This window comes from Rana temporaria, chromosome 2, assembly GCF_905171775.1.
Source record: "Rana temporaria chromosome 2, aRanTem1.1, whole genome shotgun sequence".
NCBI lineage: Eukaryota > Metazoa > Chordata > Amphibia > Anura > Ranidae > Rana > Rana temporaria.
In genome coordinates this window covers 279126036-279153274 of record NC_053490.1, presented here as the reverse complement: position 1 = coordinate 279153274, position 27239 = coordinate 279126036, and the positions used below count along the sequence as shown (strand labels likewise).

At 42.4% G+C, this 27239-nt stretch overlaps 1 protein-coding gene across 1 annotated transcript in view; it reads right to left on the bottom strand.

The window, feature by feature from the left end:
* COL9A2 (collagen type IX alpha 2 chain) overlaps positions 1-21306 on the bottom strand; it is a 92832-nt gene extending 71526 nt beyond the window's left edge. The window contains exons 1-2 of the mRNA XM_040337100.1: positions 21067-21306; positions 16252-16326 (exon numbers count right to left, since the gene is read on the bottom strand). Coding sequence (XP_040193034.1) covers positions 16252-16326; positions 21067-21126 — 135 coding nt within the window. The 5' untranslated portion in view covers positions 21127-21306. The remainder of the gene's footprint in view (positions 1-16251; positions 16327-21066) is intronic.
* Positions 21307-27239: the final 5933 nt, after the last annotated feature.

The window sequence follows — 27239 nt, the reverse complement described above, 5'->3', positions numbered from 1 at the left end:
TTAGCAAAAATGTGACGTTACTCCAGGAACAACACACCTGGACATGGCTGACTGGCCCCAAACTTGGTTTTCCAACATTGTTGAATAGCAAAATCACAGAAATTAAATTGAGTGAATGTGACAGGCAAACAAGATTCATTCTCCAAAATGCAAATAAAGCTGATGTTTTAACATCTTGAAATGCAAAGCACCTGTGTCTCAAAAATCAAAGTATATTTATTTGGAGGGTCGACGAGAATTAATGTTTTGGGGGGACATCCATTTGTGTCACTTCTTTGCAAAAAAGGGGCAGGATCAGAGCTTGGCCTAGAACTACGCCAAAAATGGAGGATTGCTGAAAGAATAAACAACCAAAAATCATCATAAATGTATCGTCTATGCAATGTGTGCGATTTATGATATCCAATATCAGTGTGCTGATGAGTATACCTTTTGTTTTTTATTATTTCTTATAGGGGAAAGAAGACGCCAGCAATTGGAGGAGGCAGAGAGGGCCAGACACCCGGAAAATCAAACACCTCCACATGTTGAGCAGGAGGAGGCTGGGGAAGGAAGAGAGGAGGATGTGGAAGGAGAAGAGGATGTGGAAGGAGAAGAGGATGTGGAAGGAGAAGAGGATGTGGAAGGAGAAGAGGATGTAGAAGGAGAAGAGGATGTGGAAGGAGAAGAGGAAGGAAGAAAGGAGGAAGGAAGAGAGGAGGAAGAAGTTATTTTGGACTTAGAATTTATATCAGATGAAGGGCAAGTGGCGGAAGAACAATTTGGCAAATTGCAAGAAGGTGGATTGATGGATGAAGGAGGAGTCGAAGATGATGGGGAGGTGGTGGAAGAAGGAGGAGTGATAGAAGATGATGGGGAGGTGGTGGAAGAAGGAGGAGTGATAGAAGATGAAGAAATTGGGGATGTGGAAATTATCAGGCCATCAGGTCAGTGTCACCCCTATATTAATAGGGCCAAACATATGCAGATAGGCTGGAAATTATTTACATATTTTGAATGCCAATTTGTTTCTTTTTAGGGGATCAAGATGGAGTAGCACATTTTTCACGTGCAAGTGCTTCTATCATTATACAGCAACTAATGGAGTGCAGCACGGAAATGGACATTATGCAGGAAAGGATGCTAGTCATGGAGCAGAATGTGCGAAATGTCATTTCAGAGTGTAGCACGGAAATGGAGAACATGCGACAAAGGATGCTAGTCATCAACCAAAATTACAAAAATATCATGGACATGATGGGCCGTGTCAAAGACTGAACCACAGAAGCCCATCCCCCGCCCATCCCCCGCCCACAAAACCCTTTTTAATTTTTGTACTTTATAATACGCCAAAATTTCTAAATGCACACACAGTGTGCCAATATGTGCTAGCTGCCATCACAGACTATCTATTGTCTGTGCTTTGTGGGTACAAACCCCTCCTCGATCCTCAAGTAGTTGAGAGGAAGGGTTTGCTCCCACAAAACACAGACATTGATCACCCATGATGTCAGATAGCACATGTGGCCATTTGTCTGTTTAACCAATGACATTTGGCGAGTTTTCACTGAATGTGTGCATTTAGAAATTTTGGCGTGTTCCAGTGTGAAAGCACACCATCCATATGACTGACTGCTGTTCATTTTTTTAATTTTTGTTTGGTGTTGATCTTTTTTGGTTTGTAAATGTTTCCATTTTCAGATCACAAAACGAACAATAAATCTCACCTAAAGAAAGAAGTTAACTAATTTTTGTAAAAAAAAAAAAATGTTTTGTGTTGTGTTAAAATCTTGTAAAAAAAATTAGACACAAACAAATGACAAGCCCAAAAATTCTAGCGTATAGTTTCAGTGAAATTATTCTTACATTGTGTTTCGATCATTATTATTGATAATCACTGTCAATAAAGACAAAAAAATAAATAATTAAAAGCCAATATTTTGTCTCAAGAATTTGCAGGAAATGTTTTCTGCCTAAAAATACACATTTCTTGTTAAAAAATGACTAAAATAAAAAAAAAAAATGAGACATCAAAAGCAGAAAAAAGAGTGGCTTCTTATTTCTAGACTGAATACCCAGTTAGTAGATGAGTGAATAATGTGCAAATGTGGTTAGTTAATACATCTGAGTAAGTAAATCTGGCACTAGAAGTGCACTATTTTTGGAGATAACCTGGAAGACAGAAAAATAGAGAAAAAGCAGTAATGACAAACAACTGTATAAAGTCCAATGGTCTAATTATTTATTAGTTGTGAGAATATTCCTTTCTTTGGGGGCCGAATTAGAAAGAAATATGATCTGGCATAGCAATGGCCCCCCGACCCATGAAGTACTCAACATATTTGTCGCGTACCTCACGAGCAGATTGGGGGGCCAAGCCAGCGCGACCAGTGTCCAGGCCAGGAATGTTCTCTGAGGGTAGTCCTGCCTCAGAGCCCATGGAGGCTAGGTACGTCTGGGAGTGCCTGCGTAGAAAATTGTGCAAAATGCAGCAGGCAAATATAACGGTGTTCAATTTATATTCCGCCAAATGTATCGATGTCAGGAACAGGCGGAACCGGTTGCTGAGGATCCCAAAGGCATTCTCGACTACCCTCCGAGCCCTGGACAACCGAAAATTGAACACACTCCTCTCTGAGGTGAGGGTCCTCTGGGGAAAAGGCCGCATTAGGTGAGGTCCAAGGCCAAAAGCCTCGTCCGCTAGGAACACAAACGGAAGTCCTTCCACATTATCTTCATCTGGTGGCAATGCCAGACCACCAGTTTGGAGACGATCATAGAAATCAGTCCGTGCGAACACTCCCCCATCTGACATCCGGCCGTTCTTCCCCACGTCCACATATAGAAACTCATACTGTGCCGACACCACCGCCATCAACACGATACTATGATAACCCTTGTAATTATAATAGTAGGACCCCGAGTGGGGTGGGGGCACAATGCGGACGTGTTTCCCATCTATTGCTCCACCGCAGTTAGGAAAATCCCACCGCTCGGCAAATTGGGAAGCCACAGACTGCCATTCCTGTGGTGTGGAGGGTAGCTGTGGGGACAAACAAAAAAAGAGATTTAGTACTTTGGCACATAAACATTGCAAACATAATCATACAAGCATCCTTGTGCAACTTTACATTTTTTAAATAGCATTTGCAAATTATGAAGGGAGAATTTCGGGGCACAAATATATAGGGCCAATTAATTAATAAGAGACTCCACAGCCCTCTGATGGGGACAAAAACACTTTGAAGGGGGGGTGGGGGGTGTTTAAACTGTTTTTAGAAAACCAAAAAAATAAAAAAATAGTGGCATGGTGGGGGTTGGCCCGAAGATAGCATGCTGGACAGGTTAATATTGGGTAAGATCAAAATATGCAGGTAGGCCAAAATAAAAAGAACATGTAAAAGCTGATATCAACATGCATAGTGAGAAAAGGGAACGTTAGTTAAACACACAGCATATCTGGGAAATAAAATAAAAAGTTAGTTTGCCACATTATTAAAGACACATTGTGAGGTTAAAATGAGGAAACTTACCTTCATATACTCCTCGTGCATAACTTTAATGATGGCAGCACACGTGTCCGGTATGATGACCCCAAGCGCCTGCGGAGAGATGCCTGTTGAGAACTTGAGGTCCTGCAGGCTCCTCCCAGTCGCCAGGTACCGCAACGTGGCAATAAGCCTCTGCTCGGCCGTGATGGCTTGGCGCATCACAGTGTCCTGCCTCGTGATATAGGGGGACAGAAGATCCAGCAGACTGTTGAATACGGGGTCCGTCATGCGGAGAAAATTCCTATAGTCATTAGGATTATTCTCCTGGATTTCCCTAAGCAGAGGCATATGTGAGAACTGGTCACGCTGGCGCAACCAATTCTTGGTCCAGAAACGCCTCCGCCCCCTGTTTCTGGCCAAAGTACTGGAATAATGAACATATCCAGCAGCCATCCCATAAACAGCACCAACTCGCGAAAATTGACGCTGCTGCTCCATCATGGCTTCAAACCGGCCGGCTGGTCAGTCAAGAACACACTCCAACAGAAAGCACAATCAAATCCAGTGGTACCTGCAAAGAACGCACGACACACAGATACGAACGCACAGTACGAATCTGCTAAGCAGAACGAACTGCACGCCTGTACCCGAATGCCAACTACGTACCCACAAGCACACGCACTGAACGAGAAAATACTACCTGCTAAAGCCTGGAGACCGAGAAGCGCGAATCAGCTCTAACCAAACCTTCACTAACACGAGCAAAGCCGTAACTAGCAAAAGCGGAACAGAGGGCGTCGCCATTGACTTTGGCCTTTCCCTTTATAGTGACGTCAAACGTGGATTACGTGCACGCGTTCAGGTCCGCAGGGAAATATCGTCCGCTGGTGTGTACAAGCCAGCGGGCCAAATGAAAAAACAGCCTTGTACGCCGGAAACAGCCCGTCGGACATTTCGAACGGACATGTTTGCTCGTGAGTACTCGGCCTAAGACGCAAAGGAAATCCCTGTGTAAGCAAGACACTGAAGTTGTATCTTACACAGGGCTATGGACTTCACGTGTGATAGCTCTGATTGGTCTAATGCTGTTATATGGGGTGAACTACATGTGCCCCAAGCCAAATGTTCTTTGGCTTGGGATAAAAAAAAGGAGGTATATAGCGGGGAGGGGGATTCAAGCAAACCAAATGCTTTACCACGAATAGACAAATTGCAGGTTTGCCTTAGGGCCTAATCATACTTGTCTGATTTGGCAGATGTATTTCACTTTTGAATCTGTCAATAGAAGCACAATCATTGATGCAGAAATCATGCATGTTCATGCATGCCGACACGTGTTATAAGTGCATTTTGATACTTTTGCATCACAACACATGATATGCGCTTTGAAGTGTTTCCATTGATTTTAAAAACACGTAGGTGTTTTTACATAGGCCAAAAGTAGACAAGTGTGCACCAGTCACCAAAAATGGGGAATTAAGATTTTCAAATGAAAAACAATTGAAAGCAAATGAACAAACTGGGAAAACATCACAGACCATACAATTATTTTATGCAATTGCTTCTATTTCAGAATTGAATGCACTGCCCCTTTATGTTGTGACAGATTTTCATAACTACTGGTATGTAACTAATACATTTTGCATACAGTTCTAAGGATATCATTAAATCATATTAGCATGTGCAATTTTTCTATTAAAGTAATTTGGCACACTGTGTAATTATAAACTCCCATACTGTGTTTTACAGCAGGATTGCTCAATACTTATTTTCAAAAGCCATGTTTCCACAACTGAAGAGCCTCAAACTCTTTGCTGAGTTCCGATCTATATTATAGTACAGTGACATGTTAACAGTGAATCAATATTATATTTGAACATCAAGATCTGGTTTAGCGGGAATACTCAATATAACTGTTGCTGTCATTAAAAAAAAAATCTTAAGCTGCATTGTGTGCCTCCTATTTTCTAAAATAAGATATGTTCCTTGGATGCCCAGAATTTTCACCCCACTGGCTCTAGAATGGTGTGACGGGTGCAGAATGTGCTGCAAAATGCCATCACTGATAGCAAAGTGGTTTTAAAGGAAACCTGTCCAGGAAGAAACGGTTGCTTGTGTCTCTGGCTTCATTACTTCTTGATTCACTCAGAACATGAATGCAGTAAGTTAAAGTGGATGTAAACCCGATTTTTTTTTTTTGCTGTCACAATGTAGAGTATAAGATTTCCTATCATCTGTGTCCAGTCTTGCCACAAAGAGTTAATCCAGCTCTGAGCAATTCTCTTTTCTTTTTTCAGTGAGATAAACAGACAAACAGGAGAAAACTTTTGTCCGTTCTTCCCCCTTGCTGTGAATGACAGGTTATTTACATGCACTATTATATTAATATTATCTCATGCACTAGCCTGAGACAGGCATTATTTTTTAATTCCCACCCCCACTCCTTTTCTGAAGTCATGTGGTTACTTTTCTGGGTTTTGACTGGATGTTAGTGATCATAGCAGAATTTAGTGTAAGGAATACACAGGATAAAATGCATGTTGACAAGGGGAGTGTAGAGGTGGGCGGGGAGTCTACTGACATCACGACTCCACCCATTGAGCTCCAGACAACAGACCCACCCTCAGAATCTGCAGTTTTTCAGTTCTTATAACAGACAAGATGGAAACATTTGGCAGGTAAGGACACATGCAGGAGGCATGTATATCCTTATAGATCAGCATTATGGCAATAGTTTAGAAAGGATGAGAGTGGGTTTACATCCACTTTAGGTCACAATAAAGTCAGGACATACTTGTTGTTGCTTAATGTCTAAAAAAGTTTTGATGCTGATGGATCTGTATTACATCCAGGTATCTAAAAATTTCAGCAAATGTGTCCATTAAAGCTGAAGTTTAGGTATGGTGTTTTTTACATAGTTAAATTGGTCAAGCTCGGACCAATAGACGTATTTAGGTGCTATACCTGTAGGACCCCCCTCAAGGAAACTGGAAATCATTGTATTAGGTACTATGATATAAAAAACAAAACAAAAAAAAAAACATAAAGTGTGCTGTCAATCAACTGAAGTGCAAAACCTCATGAAGTAAATGTCCATTCCCAGTCGATGCCTAATTAGGGGAAACGCATTGGATAAGGAGCTAGTAGTGTGGCATTTAAAGCATGGACTGCACTGCAGGCAGCCGTGCTCATACTGTTTTGCTGTTTTTTACCCAATTTTTGTAAGTGCAACTTTTTATTAAACCTAATACATTTTTAAAGAGTTAATGCACTATGAGTTTTGTAACCTCCTCCACACGGTATCAACTGAGCACATGAAGTCGGTGCTCTATCTATGTCCCAGTGACTGATCATCAGGAACCTATTTGCCTTGGTGGGGACGACACGTGTCTGTTGACCTGGTTGAGATGTCTGTACCTGCGGGTAGAGCTGGGGTCCAGCTTGAGTCTGTACACGGTTTTCCTGACATGCTAAAACCCAAAGTTTTTCCCTACGTGATTCCTCTCAAGCCTGCCTTGCATACACACGTTCAGTCAAAAAAATGCTTGTGACGTCCAACACATATGACGGCACTATAAAGGGGACGTTTCATTCAAATGGCACCACCCTTTGGGCTGCTTTTGCTGATCCTTGTGTTAGTAAATGTTTGTTGAGAGACGATTCGCGCTTTTTCAGTCTTGTGCTATCTCCATTACAAAAGCTAGTTTTACCAGAACGGAAAAGCATACACACGAGCGGTTTTCGCAACGAGAAAAAGACGAACGGGAAAAAATGGAGCAGGTTCGAATTTTTTTGTAGGCAGTTTTCTCGTCGGGAAAACTGCTATGGAGCATACACACAACCGTTTTTTTCGACCAATCTAAAAAAAAAAATTCGCCGGAAATCCGGTCGTGTGTACGAGGCATCAGAGTGATCCTTCACAGCTGATTTCCCTTTGTGGAGACATGCGTTTTTAGATCCTAGGATCTAGGAAGCTGCCATCTATTTCTTTAAACACACTGGTGAAGGAGGGATGGAAAAGGTTGCCCGGAATTTCACTGTTCCTTTCAGTTTTGGATGGACACTGTCATTTTTCACTGCTGTTGATTCATGGATGGACTAACTTATTTCATTCACACAGTTTTTGTTTTTTAACACCTTTGAACTTATTTGATAATAGATTTTTACATCAAACATTTTTTATTTCAGGGCTTTTGTTTTTTAGACCTTGTTCCACTGGTTTGTTTCAATTTCAATTTTCACTTTGTATCCATTTGTTTATATACATAGGGGGCCGGATTCAGATACCTCCGCATATCTGTCCGGCTGGTGTAACGTATCTATGATACGTTACGCCGCTTTAACTTTGGGCGCGAGTTCTTTATTCAGAAAGAACTTGCGCCCTTAGTTACGGCGACGTAACGTATGTGTTGCGGTGTAAGGCCACGTAATTCAAATGGGGATGTAGGGGGCGTGTTTTATTTAAATTATGCTTGACCCTGCGTATTTGACGTTTTTTTTAACGGCGCATGTGCCGTTCTTAAAAACATCCCAGTGCGCATGCTCGAAAATCCGCCGCAAAACGTCATTGCTTTCGACGTGCACGTAAATTACGTCCAGCCGTATTCGCAAACGACTTACGCAAACGACGTTAAAAATTCAAAACTCGGCGCGGGAACGACGGCCATACTTAACATTAGATACCCCTCATATACCAGGGGTAACTATACGCCGGAAAAAGCTGAACGCAAACGACGTAAAAAAAAAGCGCCGGGCGGTCGTTCGTTTCTGAATCGTGTAGCTACTCATTTGCATATTCCTAGAAATACGGAAGCGACACCTATCGGCCAGCTTGGAATTGCAGCCTAAGATCCGACGGTGTAAGACACTTACACCTGGCGGATCTTAGAGAGATCTATGCGTAACTGATTCTCTGAATCAGTCGCATAGATACGACCAGCCGAACTCAGAGATACGACGGCGTATCAGGAGATACGCCATCGTATCTCTTTCTGAATCCGGCCCAGGGTATTCAAACATTCACTTCATGAGGATTTGCACTCAAGGTGATTGACACCACACTTTATGTATTTTTTATATTCTTTAGTATCCCAACTTTCCAGGGATTTTATGGTGCAGCAGTATTTTTAACACAGCGACCAAGCACACCCTTTTTAAGTCTAACTAATACTATATTGATTGCTACAGTACATGGCAGATTGCTGCTAGCTTCCAGGTCCTGTGCCAGACGGCTGCCCTGCTGCTTATTAAAGGAGATTACTTACTCAGCATTGACACTATTCAGAGAACACTTTGTATTTTTTTTTAGTGAATGCAATGTGTTCTCTGACTGGGTTAGGTGTAGATCATGACATCATCACCCTGGCTTTCCACATTGTCCAATCAGAGAATGTTTTGCATTGATTGATGGAATGCAAAGTGTTCCCTAAAGTGCTGAGCAAGAAACTTCCTGTGTTTACAACAAGGCAGGACAACCGCTTGGCAAGGGGATCAAAAGCTAAAGTAGATCACTGTAGTAGTGGTGCCTACTACAGTAATTTCTAGGCTCTATTGGGATCCAAAAGGTACATGTATACTTACATTAGTCCATGCTGAAGTAAGAATTGACCAATGGTTCAGAGGTTTGGTGATGCTCAGGGAAAAACTCATTGATTGTAAAGGAAAGCCAATGAGGAGGGATTTGCAGTAGTCAAGGTGAGAGATAACCAGGGAGTGACTTAGAAAGTTTGTGGTGTTGTTAGTTAAGAAGGGGCGTATTTTGAAAATGCTGGTTCTGGAGGCATGATTTGGATAGCAATTGGATGTGGAGATAAAAGGAGAGTTCAGAGTTCAGGGTTACACCTATTACCCTGACATGCAGGGACGAGCTGGTAGTTGTGCCATCAACCTCAACAGAAAAGTCAGGGGAAGAGGCACGTGTTGAGGGTTGAAAGTTTTGGATATATTGAGTTTAAGGAAGTGGTGTGACATCTAGACTAAGATGTCCGTTAGTAAATTAGTGAAATATGAGGTGACTGATGGGTTGAACTGAGGGGTAAAAAGATAGGGGTGTCATCAGCATAGAATTGGTATTGGAAGCCACAGGATTTCATGCAGTTTCATTTGTAATCTGTGGTGCTCCAAATGTCTATGATTTCCAGGCAGAGGGTTTACCAGGTTTATAAGTTTTGCCCTTACTCATTGTATGGAAATGAGGGTCCTGTTCTCCATATGATGATGTCAGTCAAACTGTCAGACAGACATAATTTAGAGAACTGGACCATTCTTTCCACACAATGTTGATGTCAGTCAGATTTAGACCTGATACAGTCCATGGCTACAGTTTGAATTCTAACTCAGGGCTAGGTGTCTATGATTTCCAGGCAGATATTTTACTAGGTTCATACGTTTTGCCCTTTTTGGGCAAAACGTATGAACCTAGTAAAATATCTGCCTGGAAATCATAGACACCTAGCCCTGAGTTAGAATTCAAACTGTAGCCATGGACTGTATCAGGTCTAAATCTGACTGACATCAACATATAGAGATCAGGACTGTAATTTCCAGAATTAGTAGTGGCAAAATATATAAACCTTGTAAATTCTCCAGAAATCATAGACAATTGGCACTGTGGGTTAGAAATTAAAGTGGGAGTAAACTCCCATCTTTGACTTGTAACTGTAGGTAAGCCTATAATAAGGCTTACCTATAGGTACTGTAAATATCTCCTAAACCTGCTCCGTTTAGGAGATGTTAACTGTATATGCAGCTGATGACGTTACCAGCGCATGCGCTCTGAAGGAATGACTCGGGCGTGCCAGAGTGACGTCAACGCAGATTTGGCCAGTCACACAGCCGGAGTCCACAGCCCCGAAAGAAAGACGGGTAAATGTGAAAGCAGCCTCCAGGGGTGACAGCATATCGCTGGAATGCTTAAAAGAGAAGTAAAGTTTTTTTTTCCATCATACTTACCTAGGTGAATGCAGCATCGTTTCCGCAGCACCTCTGCACTGAGAACCGAGCAATCGAACATCACTGATCACTCGGTTGTCACAGCTCTGTAAACAGATGCAAAGTGTTCTCTGATTGGTCAAGACGGAGAGGAGGGATGGTGATGTCAAGATCTCAACCTTGTCCATTCACTTTCCATTCATTGAGAAAAATGCAAGGCGTTCTCTGAACAAGGACTATGCCAAGCAAGCTAACCTCTGTGGTTACTATGCAGAAGGGCAGCCAATCAACACATCACCCGGAAGATTTCAGCCTACTACAGTAGTAGTTTAGGTTGCCACAGTAATTTATAGCTTCAACAGATGCCGATCAGGCATCATATATGCATACTTCCATTGTGCCAAACCGGCCCAACGTAAGTATGCAAAACCATCACCCTGGAGTTTAGATTTAATGCAGAAAACAATAATATAACATGCATGCAATACAACCTTAAATGATTTGAAAAAAAAAAAACATGATTGCTAAACTAGAAAATAATAGATAGTAGTGAAAATTCTGCATGTGGTGTTGACACTGGGTGGTAATTTTAGGCATCAAGCATCAAGTTTGGCCATGTTAATCATCTGGAGGCAATTGTTTTTCAGTGACTTTATGTTACATTGTAATTATATTTTGCAACAAGATCTCGCCAAAGGCAAACAGCTCTTACGCAAGGATTTCATAAGAAATCTGTACCTTTATCTGTATTTCTGGTACTGTATTTCTAGTACCAAAAAACAATAAAAATCCACTTTATAAGGCTGACCTTACAGGATTTGGCTTTTGTTGAACAGTAACTTAGATTACGGTACAAAAGTACCAAATAGTAAAGACATTACCCCATGTGGGTAATCACAGAAAATGTGCTTTGGGACAATAGAGATTATGTTAGTGATTTTTTGTAATGCAGCTTATTATTTTCTTCTTTTTGCTGAGCAACTAAATCTAAATAATTTTCATTCTATTTTGGAAGTAGCATCATTTTTTTCTGGTCAGGGGTAGGAGTTGCAATGAACACAGGGTATGCATAGGTGATGGGATGGCACCTAGATTGGGAAAATAACGTCCCTTTCACATGGGGCGGATTCCCACAGGAGATCAGCTCACAGATCCCCTGCTGATCGGAGCAGAGCAGGAAGATGCAATTGATGTAGAGTGGACACCTGTAGATGGGGTGCAGCGGGGAGCTGCAACAATAATTTAAACAGTCAGGTGCGGTAATAAACTTGTATTAAAGTAATGTAGCAACAGTTCTAAACAATCCCGGTGGGAAGACCAACCAAAAACCAACTGCACTCACAGTTACAGCAACATGGACAGATAGGGTTCCAGCCAGAATTGCAGCGTCTGTGGAGAGGCTAGAATGGGGCCTGCCCGTTTCATGCCCAATAGGCAAGAGGTCCAAAAGGATGTATCTCCTTTCACTTTCTCTCCTTGTCAAGAACCATTCCCTATCACTAGCACTGTCCCTAACAGACGGGGGACCTTTCCCTGCACTATCCACTTGCATGAGAGTGCGCTAATCACTGACCCTGTCAGACAGATGACCTGTCCCTATACTACTCGCACGCAAAATGCGCATCAAGTCTGGGAGCCAGGGTCTTAAATAGACTGACCCAAGATGACTGCCAAAGTCACATAGGGCTATAGCTTCCAACTAGTTTGCTTCCCCAGTGACCCAGGAAAGCATAGAGGAACCTGGTTCCTTCTGACTCCCTCTCTAGCTGCAGAGCAGCTGCTGTTGATCGCCACCTGCAGTGGAGAAAATTTACAGCATCTGCCTACATATGGACAGAGCCCGCTCTGCTCTATGGCAGCCAGGAGTAAATGGACTCCACACTCTGTTTACTCCAAACTACCCCTCTAATCTGATTCCACCTCAATGGAAGAAGATGGATCACTTTTGTTTTTTTTAAAGGACCAGTTTGGACCCTGAGGTAGGCAGGAGTCTGTTTACAGTCACCTGTCCATAGAAATGCATAGACCTTCTGATCAGGTCCGCCTGAAAAACTGACAGGCAGACTTTATTTGGATCGCCCATGTGAAAGGACTCCAAAAAGGTTAAATTTACTTTAGAGACAATTCAAATGTATCCAAATTAAACGTTTCTAAATTATTGATCGAGTATAGGAGATATTTCAATTGCTGCCTAAGTATCCACTGAGAAGATTCATCCCTGATAAATGTCTTGATGACCACTGCCACAGGGACTGAAAGTAAAAAGGAAAGGAAAATCTAAAATTTTGAGTTGTCACCAGAACAGCGCTAGAGGGTAAATCTGTTAATGGGGACATTTTTTCCTGTTACAACTATTTAGTTTAAGAGGGGGTTTACCTTCTTTTGGAAAGGGTAAATATACATGTAGGAGGAATTTCAGTCATAGTAGATTTGACCAGTAACTGTGTTTATACCATACTTGGCCAATGTCACTGGAAGCTGGAAATCACTGGAGTAGACACCGCTACTCCAGTGATCTCCACTTGCTTCTGAGTCTCAAGCCTAGTGGCAGTCCTGCTGCATTGTAAACACATGAGATTGGCTGCTCCGCACTGCCACCATTCAGAGAATGGTTTGTATTTTTGGAATAAATGCAAAGCATACTCTGATTGGACTAGGTGAGAGGCAGGGAGGTGACATCACACTCTCCACCTCATCCAATGAAAAGATTGCATATCATTCATTCAGAAAATTCAAAGCATTCTTTAACCGCTTGCCGACCGCTGCCTGTACTTATACGTTGGCAGAATGGCACGGCTGCGCAAAGCAACGTGCCTGTAAGTTGCTTTGGAATTGACGCTGTGATGTCCGAGCAGGCAATCACAGTGCCCAATTGTAATCACATGGAAATAGGTTGAATACGCTTAGCCTGGGTAAGATTCGACTAAGGCAAAACATGGGATAGCGAGGTAGTGATGTATTCTGTCAGTGAGATGTGGTGAGGGGGAATTATTAAGGGCACTTACAACAAGTTGAGTTTGTTGCAGTGGGTTCATCTTAGGAATTCCAGGCAAGGTATATTAAATGTATAAGTACATTGGGCTAGCTTGGATCAATGTACAGTAACTATGCATATTCTATACCTAGTTAGTGTTCCTGAAAGCTGTGAATTACTAGACATTACCACTCCAGGGATCTCCTCTTGCCTCCAGGTCCCATGCTAAATGGCTAGGCTGATGCATTGTAAACACAGGAGGTCAGCTCAGCAAGGGTGCCATTTAGAGAATGCTTTAGATTTTCTGAATGAATGCAGTGTTCTCTGGTTGAACAAGGTAGAGAGGCTGGCATGACCACCCTTCCTCTCCACATTTTGTTTTCATTGTTTGTGATAATTATTGTACTGAAAAGGTTAAGGTTAAAGTAGAACTTTAGAAGTATCTGTTTCTCTCTACATGCATGCACTGTAGCACTGGTTGCATGGCATTTCTGAAGATTTTCTGATGGTGAGACCAGCGAGGTCCATGGTTGTGCTAAGTGTTGAAACAGCCAGTTAAAGCCTCCATTGGAAGGCTGTAAAACAGAGTGACAGTGCAGGACCACAATTAGGGAACAGAGACAGATTGTTGACACCCTAGGCACTGGCCTGAATGAGAAGGTCGCATGACAGAATAACAGTGCAGGACCACAATTTTTGAGACAGGGACAGATCGACACCCTACAACTGGCCTGGACAAGAACCTTCATGTCAGGATTACCGACTAGTATTTTAATAAAAGTAGCGGATTTAAAATAATATTGAAAATTATTTTTGACATTACTTTAACTTGTCACAGTGGCCTAGTGGCTAGCACTGGTTTCTTAAGTTACATTTTCAGCCAGGACACTATCTGTATGGTGTTTGCATGTTCTCCCTGTGCTTGTATGGGTTTCCTCCCACAATTTAAACACATGCTGAAAGGTCAATTGGTCCTAATATGTGCATATGAGAGATAGGGACCTTAGATTGTAAGCTCATTGAGGGGAGGGACTGATGTGAATATGTAGCGCTACCCCCGAAGGAGCCGCTGTTTGATTTGGGATCGGCCTATTTAAGTTACCCTGGCGTTGTCTAGGGGTGCAATTGTAGAGACAAACAGTGAGCGAAGGTCCAGACAGTGAATAAAGGTTTTTTCCAATGCTTTATTTTCCAGGCCAACACGGCCAACATCAATTGGGAAGGGAAAAGTTGATGAATTAGAGAGAGAGGAAGAACCTTGCAGTATCAGGCCTGGATATTAAATGGAGCAGTCAGTACTGCTCTGCATAGTACCAATTTGTAACTCGTCGCCACTTCAACTTAGTGGGTAAAGTGCCCCCGGACAGACCCTTTTTCACAGGCCTGGCAGCCGAGATGTCACTTAGGATTTTTGGGAGGAACGGGCCTCTGCCACAGGCCCGGCTCGGGCCTCTGCCACAGGCTAATTACAATAACTGAGCTAGATAGGTAGATGGAGCGAATCCTCCCAGTAGATTTCTGCATCGGTCACCAGATGACAGCAAACATACCTGTCGATACTCTGGTCACCGGATCCCCGATTGGTTCATTCAGGCTCTGTTGGACGACCTGCCCCCTCAAACCGACTCCCCAATCGAACGGCACCCAGCCTGGGATCCTCTCAATAGAACCGGGAACCCAGCCAGCCACTGGGGTCCCATTGTACCTCCAGATGAGGTTCCAAGTGGTCTGCAACTATGGCCAGGTGGGCCACGCCGGCGGGGTCCATGGATGCGCGCACCCTGAAGGTGAATGCCGCACCTGGAATGGGGACCCCGCGAAGATTTTAGAACACATGACACCTGTCACAGATATACTCCTCTCCAGCAAGCCCCGTGAGGGAAAAACTCCTCTGATTGGCTGCTGGAGAAGCTTACTCTGCCAGAACCCCTCTGGTGCCAACTGCTGGCCAGGGATGACATTGCATCCCTGGACCACAGACTGACCCAGTGGACATTTCTGGAATGACAGAAGTCCCACAATTTGAACAAAATAGTGAATGGGAGCAAGGTAACTCTCCCATTCCCCACTAACTTTAGCGTAGTGCCCATACTGAAAGTAAGGGGGCGCTACAAATGGAAAAGTATGTTAAGGAGTTAAAGGAGAGCTCACAGAAAATATTACAAGGAGGCAGAAAAACAGTAAGAAACAATTCGATGAAAAATAGATTACGGGACCAAGTAGTATATGTGTATTTTTGCAGAATAAGGGTAGTGTCACTTTAGGAGTGGCCCAATGATGTTTTAGGTTTATGTTAGGTATTGGGTTAGATTAGATTTAGGGTCATTGGTTAGCTTAGTATATTTCTAAGTTAATTATACCTGTTCATTTAAAGAAATTGTGCTAATCATTTTTTTATTTTATTTTATTTATTTAAGTTTATTGTTTTAAAAATTCGCTGTACTAAAAAAGAAAAATATATCCTGTTAAATGTATCATTTCAAACACCTGATTACCTGATTTAGATTGAATTGAACGTTTTTGAAGTATATATTGTGTAAAATTTTATGATTCTAATATACTGTATTTATACATGAGTAAGCTAAACTATTTCTAGTACAGTTGTGTTAAAAAAAAATCCAAAGAGGTATGGCTTATGCAATGAAAGAGTAAATGTAAGCGGTATAATGACCTTTTATGCTATATGATTTTTTGTAAAAAAAAAAAAATTGTAAGACTGAACCTTATTTTATAAAAAGTAGACTATGCGGTGAACAACAGCGAGAAGGTATGCTATGATGCTGCATTAGGTCGCCATCTAGTGTTTTTTTTGCAAAAGTGCTCAACCTCTCAGTCTGGTACACACAGAGCCTCTTTGTTTCTGGATTGTGTACTCACATCTATGCCATCTGATCCTGGGATACCTGGTGTGCCTGCTGGACCGGGAGGCCCTGGTGGACCCGGAGGACCTCTCTAAAAAAATAAAGAAAATTTGATTAAATTAACATTCTTTATAAATAACATATTAACCAATGGCTAGATATAGGTAGCAGCATAAGCTTATTAGCGTGGTTAATAACGTATATTTCATTGCTCTTAAAAAAAAAATACACACAGGCTTATATGCTATAACTTTCTGTTATCTTCAATAAATGAAAAACAGAGTTAAAATGTCATAAATACATAATCTTCCCTCTCCATGAAAGTGGCATCTGAAAACCTAGGTGGAAGCAGCTATTGTGGTGCATTGAAAGTTCTAATGCCACAAGTGGCTGATACCAATACGACCAGCCTTGTAGTAAATGTTTATCCATATAGAAAATGTAGTAACATGTTATAGTAATACAGTATGTGTCATCTAAATGATTTATAAATAAAAATCTCTTTTAAGTTATTAAATCTTTTGTATTCGAAACACTATTTGGCTAATAATACATTTTACATTGAACTGAAATGGTTTCCCCCTGCTGGAAAAGTCTATAATTTAGCACATGACAGAAAAAAATAAAATGTTATATGTCAAAGAACAGTATACGTGATGCAGTAATCAATGCCTTCCAATCATAGGGTACACAGATGAAAGGTAAAATTTGATTGGCTGCTTTGCAATGCACTCCATGTACAGCATACTTTGCAATGGCTTCCTTACAGAAGGAATGGAGCCTACTAATCAAGGCAGCCTAAATTATGGCTATTATATTTGTTGCACTTGATCCTATTTCTCTGCCAAAAGACTTTAATGTGTGGCTGTCTGGGCATGGAAAGTGGTTTCTAAGAGAGGGGTTAAAACATTGTGAAAAACCTGAAGGAAATCTGACTAAATGAGGCAAAAACAATTATGTCTCCTTTCAAAATTGGCCCTATTATGTGTATGTATGCATGTGAGATAGGGACCTTAGATTGTTAGCTCTTTGAGGGCAAAAAGTGATGTGAATGTGAATATAAAGTAATGCATCAATTGTTGGCACTGTATAAATGCCTGTAATAACTAAACAGAAATACTACCTTGAACAGCCTCCTACAGCATACAAGGACTATATTGGGTCATTTAAAGGCCAATAGTCTTTACGGATTGCAGGAATATACTAGCAAACTAGATATTGCCATCTTAATTTCACCTTTGTCAATTTATAGTAAAAAAAAAAAAAATAAGAAACAAATCTATCAGAATTGATACAGATACCAGTTTCCACCTCTTTTAATCAAGCTCTAATGTGTTGTACTAAAAAAAAAACACAGCACAGGCTAAGGCCTTGTTCAGGCAAAGCCATGCAAAAAGGGGCCCCTTGACCTCCTCTATAAATGTAGGCCACTATACTAACAATGTGCTTTTGTAAACATTCCATTTCCATCTACTAAATTTTGTCTTGATATGTGGATATTGTTTGGTTATCTATTCAATATTGCCACTATGCTTCTGCATTGAAGAAAGACACCAGAGGGAACATAACAGGCCCCAAGTTGTTTAACCTAGAGCAGGGGATAAAGCACTGCTCTCTAGACCCAAAGATTGCATTATCACTAAATAATATTCAATATGTATGGAAAAATAAAGACAAAGGACAACTCAAAAATAATTAAACCAGGGCATACTACAGACTGAAAGCCCCATGGCTGGACCTCTGTTCTGTTAGTACCACAGACTTGGCACATAGGGTTACCACCTCATCCCTTTAAAACCAAACACATATTACACAGGTTCTGTAGCTGATTAGGATGGTAATTAAACTCACTTGGTGTTTTACCTGCATTAAATTAGCCTCTGTAATTCATATGTGTTCAGGTTTAAAGGTATGAGGTGGCAACCCTATTGGCAGAGTCTGTGTTTACAAACCAGGGAGTTCTGCTTTTCTGCTTTTCTCTCACACACCATAATCTTTGCAAAAGACAGACAGGTTGGTTTCTGAGAAGGTAGGCCCTAAGGGGAGCTTTCTATATGGTGATTATTCTATGGATGGTAGATTACCATCTTCACTGGGGCAAGGGTGACCAAAAAATGATGTAGTGCCATAGGATATGCCATAGGGTGACCAAATAATGATGCAGTGCCATAGGATATGCCATAGGGTGACCAAATAATGATGTAGTGCCATAGGATATACCATAGGGTGACCAAATAATGATGCAGTGCCATAGGATATGCCATAGGGTGACCAAATAATGATGTAGTGCCATAGGATATACCATAGGGTGACCAAATAATGATGTAGTGCCATAGGATATACCATAGGGTGACCAAAAAATGATGCAGTGCCATAGGATATGCCATAGGGTGACCAAATAATGATGCAGTGCCATAGGATATACCATAGGGTGACCAAATAATGATGTAGTGCCATAGGATATGTCATAGGGTGACCAATTAATGATGTAGTGCCATAGGATATACCATAGGGTGACCAAATAATGATGTAGTGCCATAGGATATGTCTTAGGGTGACCAAATAATGATGTAGTGCCATAGGATATACCATAGGGTGACCAAATAATGATGCAGTGCCATAGGATATGCCATAGGGTGACCAAATAATGATGTAGTGCCATAGGATATACCATAGGGTGACCAAATAATGATGTAGTGCCATAGGATATACCATAGGGTGACCAAAAAATGATGTAATGCCATAGGGTGACCAAATAATGATGTAGTGCCATAGGATATGTCATAGGGTGACCAATTAATGATGTAGTGCCATAGGATATACCATAGGGTGACCAAATAATGATGTAGTGCCATAGGATATGTCATAGGGTGACCAAATAATGATGTAGTGCCATAGGATATACCATAGGGTGACCAAATAATGATGTAGTGCCATAGGATATGCCAATATTATTTAAAAGTGAATAGTAATAATAATGACACATTGTACAATGATATAATTACCAAGTTGCAAATAGTAATGCTTAGTTTTGGCAGAATATGCATAGCCAAGGCCTTGTGCAATGGGTGGACTTGGTCCTCTGATGAATAGGCCATTGACAATATTCATTATTACTGCCCAAAAGCATGTCACATTGTAAATAGGGGTAATCGCTGATATTCCATGTTTTTAAACAATATATTGCAACAATTAATATTATTATAGTGTGGATAGATCCGCTGTGTGAAAATAGAAAGTTATGCAATGAAAGTGAACAGTCCAATCTTTACAAAAACAGCTTTAAATATGTTTTTAAAGAGAATTACTGCTACATGAAGCGTCTATATTTAGCCAATTGAATATATGCAGTGAAATTCTTCACAGTGTTTGTTGTTTGAACACTGGCAAAAATGTATAAACAGGGCAGTGTTTGTCTGAAAAGCTAACAATTAATGGTATGGGACCTCCTCAGCAGGATAGTGTAAAAAAATGCCTAAACAAGCCGCAAGCACGATGTCCTTTCATTTATTTGTGTTTGGGGGCTCTGTGAGTGTGTGGGGAACAGGATCAGACTCCTGACTCCTGAATGGCAAACTTTGTTCTCACATATGAATGCCAAATGTCTCAGGACGCTGCATTCCTCCAGCCTCCTCACCTACAGGCACCTTCTCTCTCCACTCCAAAAATCTCTACTGCATCCTGCATCCTAAGGACGAGAACTAACTTTGCTTATTTGTTTATCTCTTCTTTAGTGCTTCTTTACTCTATTGTTATTTTGGTATTATAGATTCAGTATTTTATTCATAAAAGATGCTCTTTTTTTTACCACTTTTTAAATATTTTTTTTTACAGGCATTTAGGCCTTTTTATGTGGAATACAAATTTTGGAAATGTGTTTTGGAATTTGAGCCATATAATTGAACCAAAACAAATAGTTTTGGAAAGACTGTGAGGTTTATGCCTGAATAGTATACTAGCAAAAAAAAAAGTCTAGTTGCCCATAGCAAATAATCAGCTTCCAGCTGTCATTCTGACAATGCAGAGTTTAAAACAAGGGAAAAAAAGGGTTTCTGATTGGTGGTAATGGGCAACATAGCATTTTTTTGTTAGCACAGTTTTTATATATAAGCTCATAAAATGTATCAAATGAATTATGTATAAAGCATGTAACACCATCCTCATCATATTAACAGTATGCGTGTATATATATATATATATATATATATATATATATATATATATATATATATATATATATATAATTTTTATTATACACCATTATACAGTATTTCTATAGCGCCAACAGTTTGCGCAGCGCTTTACAACATAAGGGCAAAAAGTACAGTTACAATACAATTCAATACAGGAGGGATCAGGTGACCCTGCTCATTAGAGCTTACAATTTAGAAGATATATTCTAAAGCGTAATAAGTTCATTAAATGGAATGGTGTGAAATATAGCATGTAACTCAGATACCAGACAGGTTGCTATGGGCCACACAGTTTTTTTTACCTACAGCACATCTACTAGCTGTACCTAGGACATCCCTGGGCCACAGTTCTGTACTGTGGTTCCTGAAAGACAAACAGTCTATCCCTGGGTCATTCTACTCCTTGGATACAAAAACTTTCTACCAAACCTAGTGTAAAATAAAAAAGACACCTTGAATAAATCCAAAAGCACATCAACCTGTTAAACAAAAAAGATCACTTTAAACAAAATCATCACACACACACACAAAAAAAAAACATCAACAGGAAAATGATTTACACATGAAAACTTATCTGCCGAAAGTTTACTTTTGATACATTCGCATATAGATTAAGCGAAAAAGTAAAAGAGACTTACAAACTGTGCCAGAGACAAGCAGATGAGCTGTAGGATCACAGAGAGCTGCAGGCTGACCATGGTGCCAGGTCCTGGTTGCCAGAGGACCTACAGGGAGGGGAGGGGGGAAGCTGCACAGGGCTTGTGCAAAAATCCTACTAGCAAGGCAAGAGCTCCAGCTAGCCCTGTGTTACCAGACCCCAAATATAGGATGATGTGGGATGCAGCTCCCTGACACACTGAGACTGAGCTAAGGTTGGAGAAGGGAGGGGAGGCCATGAATATGTAATTAGCTGCCATTCGCAAAGTCTATGTTATTGGATGTTGGGATAGGCAGGAGCCAGCCTCCTACTGACTATTTAAATGAACATTCCAGGTATGACAATTTAATTCCCACAGCCCTCTCCTGACTTCTAATAAAATATGGATTTATAATTTGAATTTTAATTGTATGAGAGTTAAGAATAAAAAATTTACTTTACAATGGCATTTACATAGAGGCTAGCTTTTCTGTAAAAGAAATATGATCAATCTTTATTTATAAATACACAAGTAAATCATAGACATCAAAATAATAATGGTTAGACAATATTATCCAAGTAAGTAATTTTTCCTTTTTTTATAAAAAATATATATATATATATATATTTTTAAATGAAAGTTTAATGCAGGACATGTAAAATGACTTTGCACAAGTTTCAAGCGGCCATCCTCAGCAGGAGTCACAGAGCAGTGAATAGGCTGTTGTTCGGAGCAGACAGATATTCCTCTATCCATAACATGCTCATTCCCTCATACCGTTTAGATTTCCTGTTATAATAACACCGGCTTGCTTTCATAATAAGCTCCATTGTAAGCTTTCACTACAGAGGAGATTGGCTAGGAGGAAAAAAGAACTAGTAACCATGTCTTTGCTGGAAGAGAACATAACAGTGAAGTTGAACAAGATCTTAGAAATAGAAAAAGCTCCTGTTAGGTGAGTCTTGTATTTTTTGTGAAGGGGCAGTAGAGGGCAGTAACGCACCCTGAAACTGCATGTTTATTTGCTCTGATAATGCAACTATAAACTGGCACCAAAAGGGCACAGGGCATTATATTTGTAATGGGTGGGCACCCTTACTATAAAATAAATAATAAGAAATTATATATGAAAGCATATGTAAGGTAGGCATATACAGGTATTTATTTTGGGGGGATTATCTAAATAACTGATTTAAATATCAATATGCCCATTTTTTTAATCACACTGGCCCAGATTCAAGAAGCTATTGCGCCCGCGCAACCATAGGTTGCGCGGCGCAATAGCTGTTTTGCTCCCGCGTAGCGAATGCCCCTGATTCAGGAACATCGCTACGCGGACTGCAGCCTAGGATATGACAGGCATAAGCCTCCTTATGCCTTCATATCTCAGGCTGCATTCTTGCGTTGGCCGCTAGGGGGCGCGGCCATTGTGATCGGCGTATAGTATGCAAATTGCATACTACCACCGATTCACAAAAGTTGCGCGGGCCCTGCGCACGCAAGGTACGGAGTTTCCGTACGGCGACTTTAGCGTAAGGCTGCCCCTTCTCATAGTAGGGGCAGCCAATGCTAAAGTATAGCCGCCCTTCCTGCTCGTGAAATTTAAATTTCACGTCGTTTACGTAAGTGATTCGTGAATGGCGCTGGACGCCATTCACGTTCACTTAGAAGCAAATGACGTCCTTGCGACGTCATTTGCCGCAATGCACGTCGGGAAAGTTTCCCGACGGAGCATGCGCTGTTCGCTCGGCGCGGGAGCGCGCCTAATTTAAATGATTCCCGCCCCCGCGGGATCATTTACATTAGGCGCCCTTACGCAGGGCTAATTAGCATAGTGCCCGGCGCAATTTACGGAGCTACTGCTCCGTGAATCGCGGGCAAATCCAAATATTTGCGTGGGCGCAGAGCAAAATCTTTGCCCTTTGCCCACGCAAATATTGCGCGGCTCTACCTGAATCTGGGCCACTATGCGTATTGGACGTGGATTTCCACACAGCCAATTCACATGACAGGCAAGTGTGACCGACTCTCAATGAAACCGGTTCACACATGTCCGGGGAAGCCGCAGTCCGGATCGAAAAAGGGTCTGGTGCATCTTTAGGTCTGGTTCAGGTGTGAATTCAGGCTAAAATTTGGGCCTGAATCACACCCGAACCAGTGTACAAGAATGCATCAGACCCCAGGCATAAACCAATGGCCACACATGTGTTAACCCAGCCTTACACTTCTAAATTGTTCTCCTGTTTATGAAAGCTGTAATGCTGATGTGAATACATTTTTTTTAATAAAATAGAAAAGTAGAAGAAATAAATTACAAAAATAGGATGAAATTAAAAACTATGGCCCGGACATCGGCGCATATTTATGCCTCCGTAGCGTATCTCCTTTACGCTACGCTGACGCAGCGCAGAGAGGCAAGCATGAAATTCACAAAGGACTTGCTCCCAAAACTGTGCTGGGTTTTCTCGGTGTAAGCCGGCATAGGTGGAAGTGGGCGTGAGCATACCTCCCAACATTTTAAAAGTCCACTGCGGGACAGTTGTTGAGCGGGGGGGGGGGGTTTGGTAAGCTGAATTGAAGTTGTTGAAGGGGGGGGGGAGGCCGAATTACTGTTGTTGAGCGGGGGGGGGGGGGGGAAGGGGAAATGAAGTTGTTGAGTGGGGGGGGGCTGAAATGAAGTTGTTGAGCGTGGGGGGGGGGTTAAGCCGCATTTGTCATCTACACACGCTCCGGCTTCTCCTAAGGGTGGCTGTTCTGTACAGTAGCATGAGGAAGAGAGGGAGGGGAGAGGGGGGGAGCCCGCAGCTGCTATCTTTACACACAGCTTCTTCCGATCGATCTCAGGCTGTTCTGCTGCTGCCTAAAAAAGAATGGAAACTACCTACCTCTTCTGAATCTGAGGCACCTCGAGGGAGAGGAGGCAGGCAGAACAGTTTGTGATCCTCGGACCGGACATCACTCGGCTAACATTACAGGGAGGAAGTGGGTGGAGCTAGGGAGGAGTATGAAGTTAAATCCTCCTCCGCATTGAATTATGGAGCCACTCTCTCCTCTCCTGACGTCACTGGTTGCTAGACACAAAGCGGCCCGTGGCTAGCAACCAGTTTGTGCAGGGAAGCAGGGGCCCTAGCAACAAGTCAGACTGAATTAAAGTCAGGTGGAGGTGGTTCTGCATCCTGGAGCCAGCGCTACCACGCTCAGTCCGCCACTGAATAATGTTCTGGCACTGGGCTGCGGGAATTTAGACCTGATCGCGGGACAGCGGGACTTACTTCAAATCGCGGGAAATTCCGCGGAATCCGGGACAGTTGGGAGGTATGTGTGAGACATGCAAATGAGGCGTGACCCCATGCAAATGATGGACCGAGTGCCAGACAGATACATATAACGAACGGCGCATGCGCCGTCCCGTGGCCTCATCCCAGTGCGCATGCACAGAATCATGTCGAAACAACTGCCTAAGATACGTCGAATCACTGCCTACGGCGTGAACGTAACCTACGCCCAGCCATATTCACGTCCAACGTAAACGACGTACAATACGACAGCTTGTGTTCCCTGGTCCATACCTTTGCATAGGTTGCGCCTCATATATGGGGAATAACTTTACGCTGGATGTACGACTTAAGCAAACCGCGTATATAATGCGCCGGGCGCAAGTACGTTCTTGAATCGGCGTATCTCCCTCATTTGCATATGTGCATAGAAAATCAATGGAAGTGGCAAATACGCCCAGCGTAAATATGCGCCCACTCTACGCCGGCGTAGACAAGTTACGTCGGTCGGATGAAGCCTGTTTTTAAGCGTATCTTAGTTTATGGGCAGGGCACATCGATACGACGGCGCATATTTACACTTATGCGGCGTATCTGGAGATACGTCTGCGTAAGTGCTTTGGGAATCCGGGCCTAAATTTGCACCAGGAACAGTACTATACATGAATAATGAGGGTCCAATGTGCTGGTAGCTGCTCTTTCCTTTGAAACCTTTATTCCTCTGCCCCCCCCCCCCCCGGATATTAAACGGAGTTCCACCCAAAATTGAAACCTCCACTTTTCGGAACCCTCCCCCCCTTTGGTGTCACGTTTTGCCCCTTTCAGGGGGAGGGGGGAGCAGATACCTGTATAATGCAGGTATTTGCTCCCACTTCCAGGCATAGATAGCCGCATTATCTGCGGGTATCTATGCCACATCTGGCCCCTCCTTCGTCCCCCTGCTATCTTCTGGGAGACACACAGGTCCCAGAAGACAGCAAGGACCATTCGGATCGCGCAGCGCGACTCGCGCAGGCGCAGTAGGGAACCAGGAAGTAAAGCTGCAAGGCTTCACTTCCTGATTCCCTTACCAAAGATGGCGGCGGCAGCATCCAAGAGCCGAGGGAGAGATCAGCTTCGGGTGCCGACATTGCGGGCGCCCTGGACAGGTAAGTGACCTTATTTTAAAAGTCAGCAGCTGCGGTATTTGTAGCTGCTGGCTTTAAAAAATATATATATATTGGCGGACCTCCACTTTAATTAGCACCTGTGGCAGGCACTCAGTAAAAAGTACTGACTTCGCCTGCCCTTTCTGACCCCTCCTCCATTCATAAAAGCTGTACTTTCCCACAATGGAAAATGCTGTATAAAGGAAGGATAAATGAAAGGTCCGCCTTCTTTATTCAGCAAAGGAAGTTTACAACTGCGAGGGTTCCTGGGGGGCAAAGGGTAAAAGATTTCAAAGAAAATAGCAGCCTCCAGCACAAGGGACACGAGGGTCATTCATGTAAATACTATCCTTGGTGCTGAATTAAAAAAATAAAATACCACTAAACTTAAAGGGGTTGTAAAGGCAGGTGTTTTTTTTTTATCTTAAGGCTTTCAATGCCTTAAGATAAAAAGCCTTCTGTGTGCAGCAGCCGCCCTCAGGTCCCCTAACACTTACCTGAGGTCCCTCTCTGTCCAGCGATGTCCATGAGTGTCTCAGCCGTCCAAGATTCTCCTTCCTGATTGGCTGAGACACAGCAGCTGTGCCATTGGCTCCCACTGCTGTCAATCAAAGTCAGCTAGCTGGTCTAGGGAGAGAGGGGGCAGGGGCAGGTCGGGTCTCCGTGTCTGAATAGACACAGGGAGCTGTGACTCGGCTTGGATGCTGCCATAGCAAGCTGCTTTCTGGGGGGGGGGGCACTTAACAGGAGGGAGGGGCCAGGAGCACAGAAGAGGGACCCAAGAAGAGGAGGATCCAGGCTGCTCTGTGCAAATCCTGTCCAAATCCTGTGCAAATCCACTGCAGCAGGGCAGGTAAGTATAACATGTTTATTATTTTTAGAGGGGGAAAAAAACGAGACTTTACAATCACTTTAAGCTGTAAAGAAGTTAATTCTCGAATTTCCCTCCTGTAAAAATCAGTGGCATAAGGACTAGTGTTAAAGTTGTGGCCCTGGAGCACCAGGTTGTCTCCTATGCTCCTTTATTGCCCCACTGTGTTCTTACACTAAGCAGAGCATGCAGAGTTTGAGGATGTTTCTCTATGCATCCTTTGGTCAAGTGATCTGTATTCATAGCTCCCAAATGTGTCTTATGTGGAAAGACAAGTACTGTAGGTAGATTCAGTAAGAGTTAGGCCGGCTTATCAGTAGATAAGCCAACCTAACTCAGAATCTACGCCGACTTATGTTTAAGTGTATTCTCAAGCAGAGATACGCTTAAACATATCTAAGATAGGACGGCTTGCGCCATCCTATCTTAGGTTGCAATATTTCGGATGGCCACTAGGTGGCGCTTCCATTGCGGTCGGCGTAGAATATGTAAATTAGTAGATACGCCGATTCACGAACGTACGCCCGGCCGCCGCAGTACATTTACGCCGTTTCCGTAAGCCATTATCAGGCCTAAAGTTATTCCATCTATTAGATGGAATAGCAATGTTAAAGTATGGCCGCCGTTCCCGCTTCAAGATTCGAAATTTTTACGTCGTTTACGTCCACGTCAAAATCAATAGGCCCGTGCGGCGTACTTAGCCGCAATGCACACTGGGAAATGTAGGTGCCCCGCGAATGCGCAGTAAAAAAAAACGTCAAAAACGTAAGGTCAATCCTTATTAACATAAAACACGCCCCCCTTACACACATTTGAATTTGGCGCCCTAATGCCCCGTACACACCATCACTTTATGTGATGAAAAAAAACGACATTTTC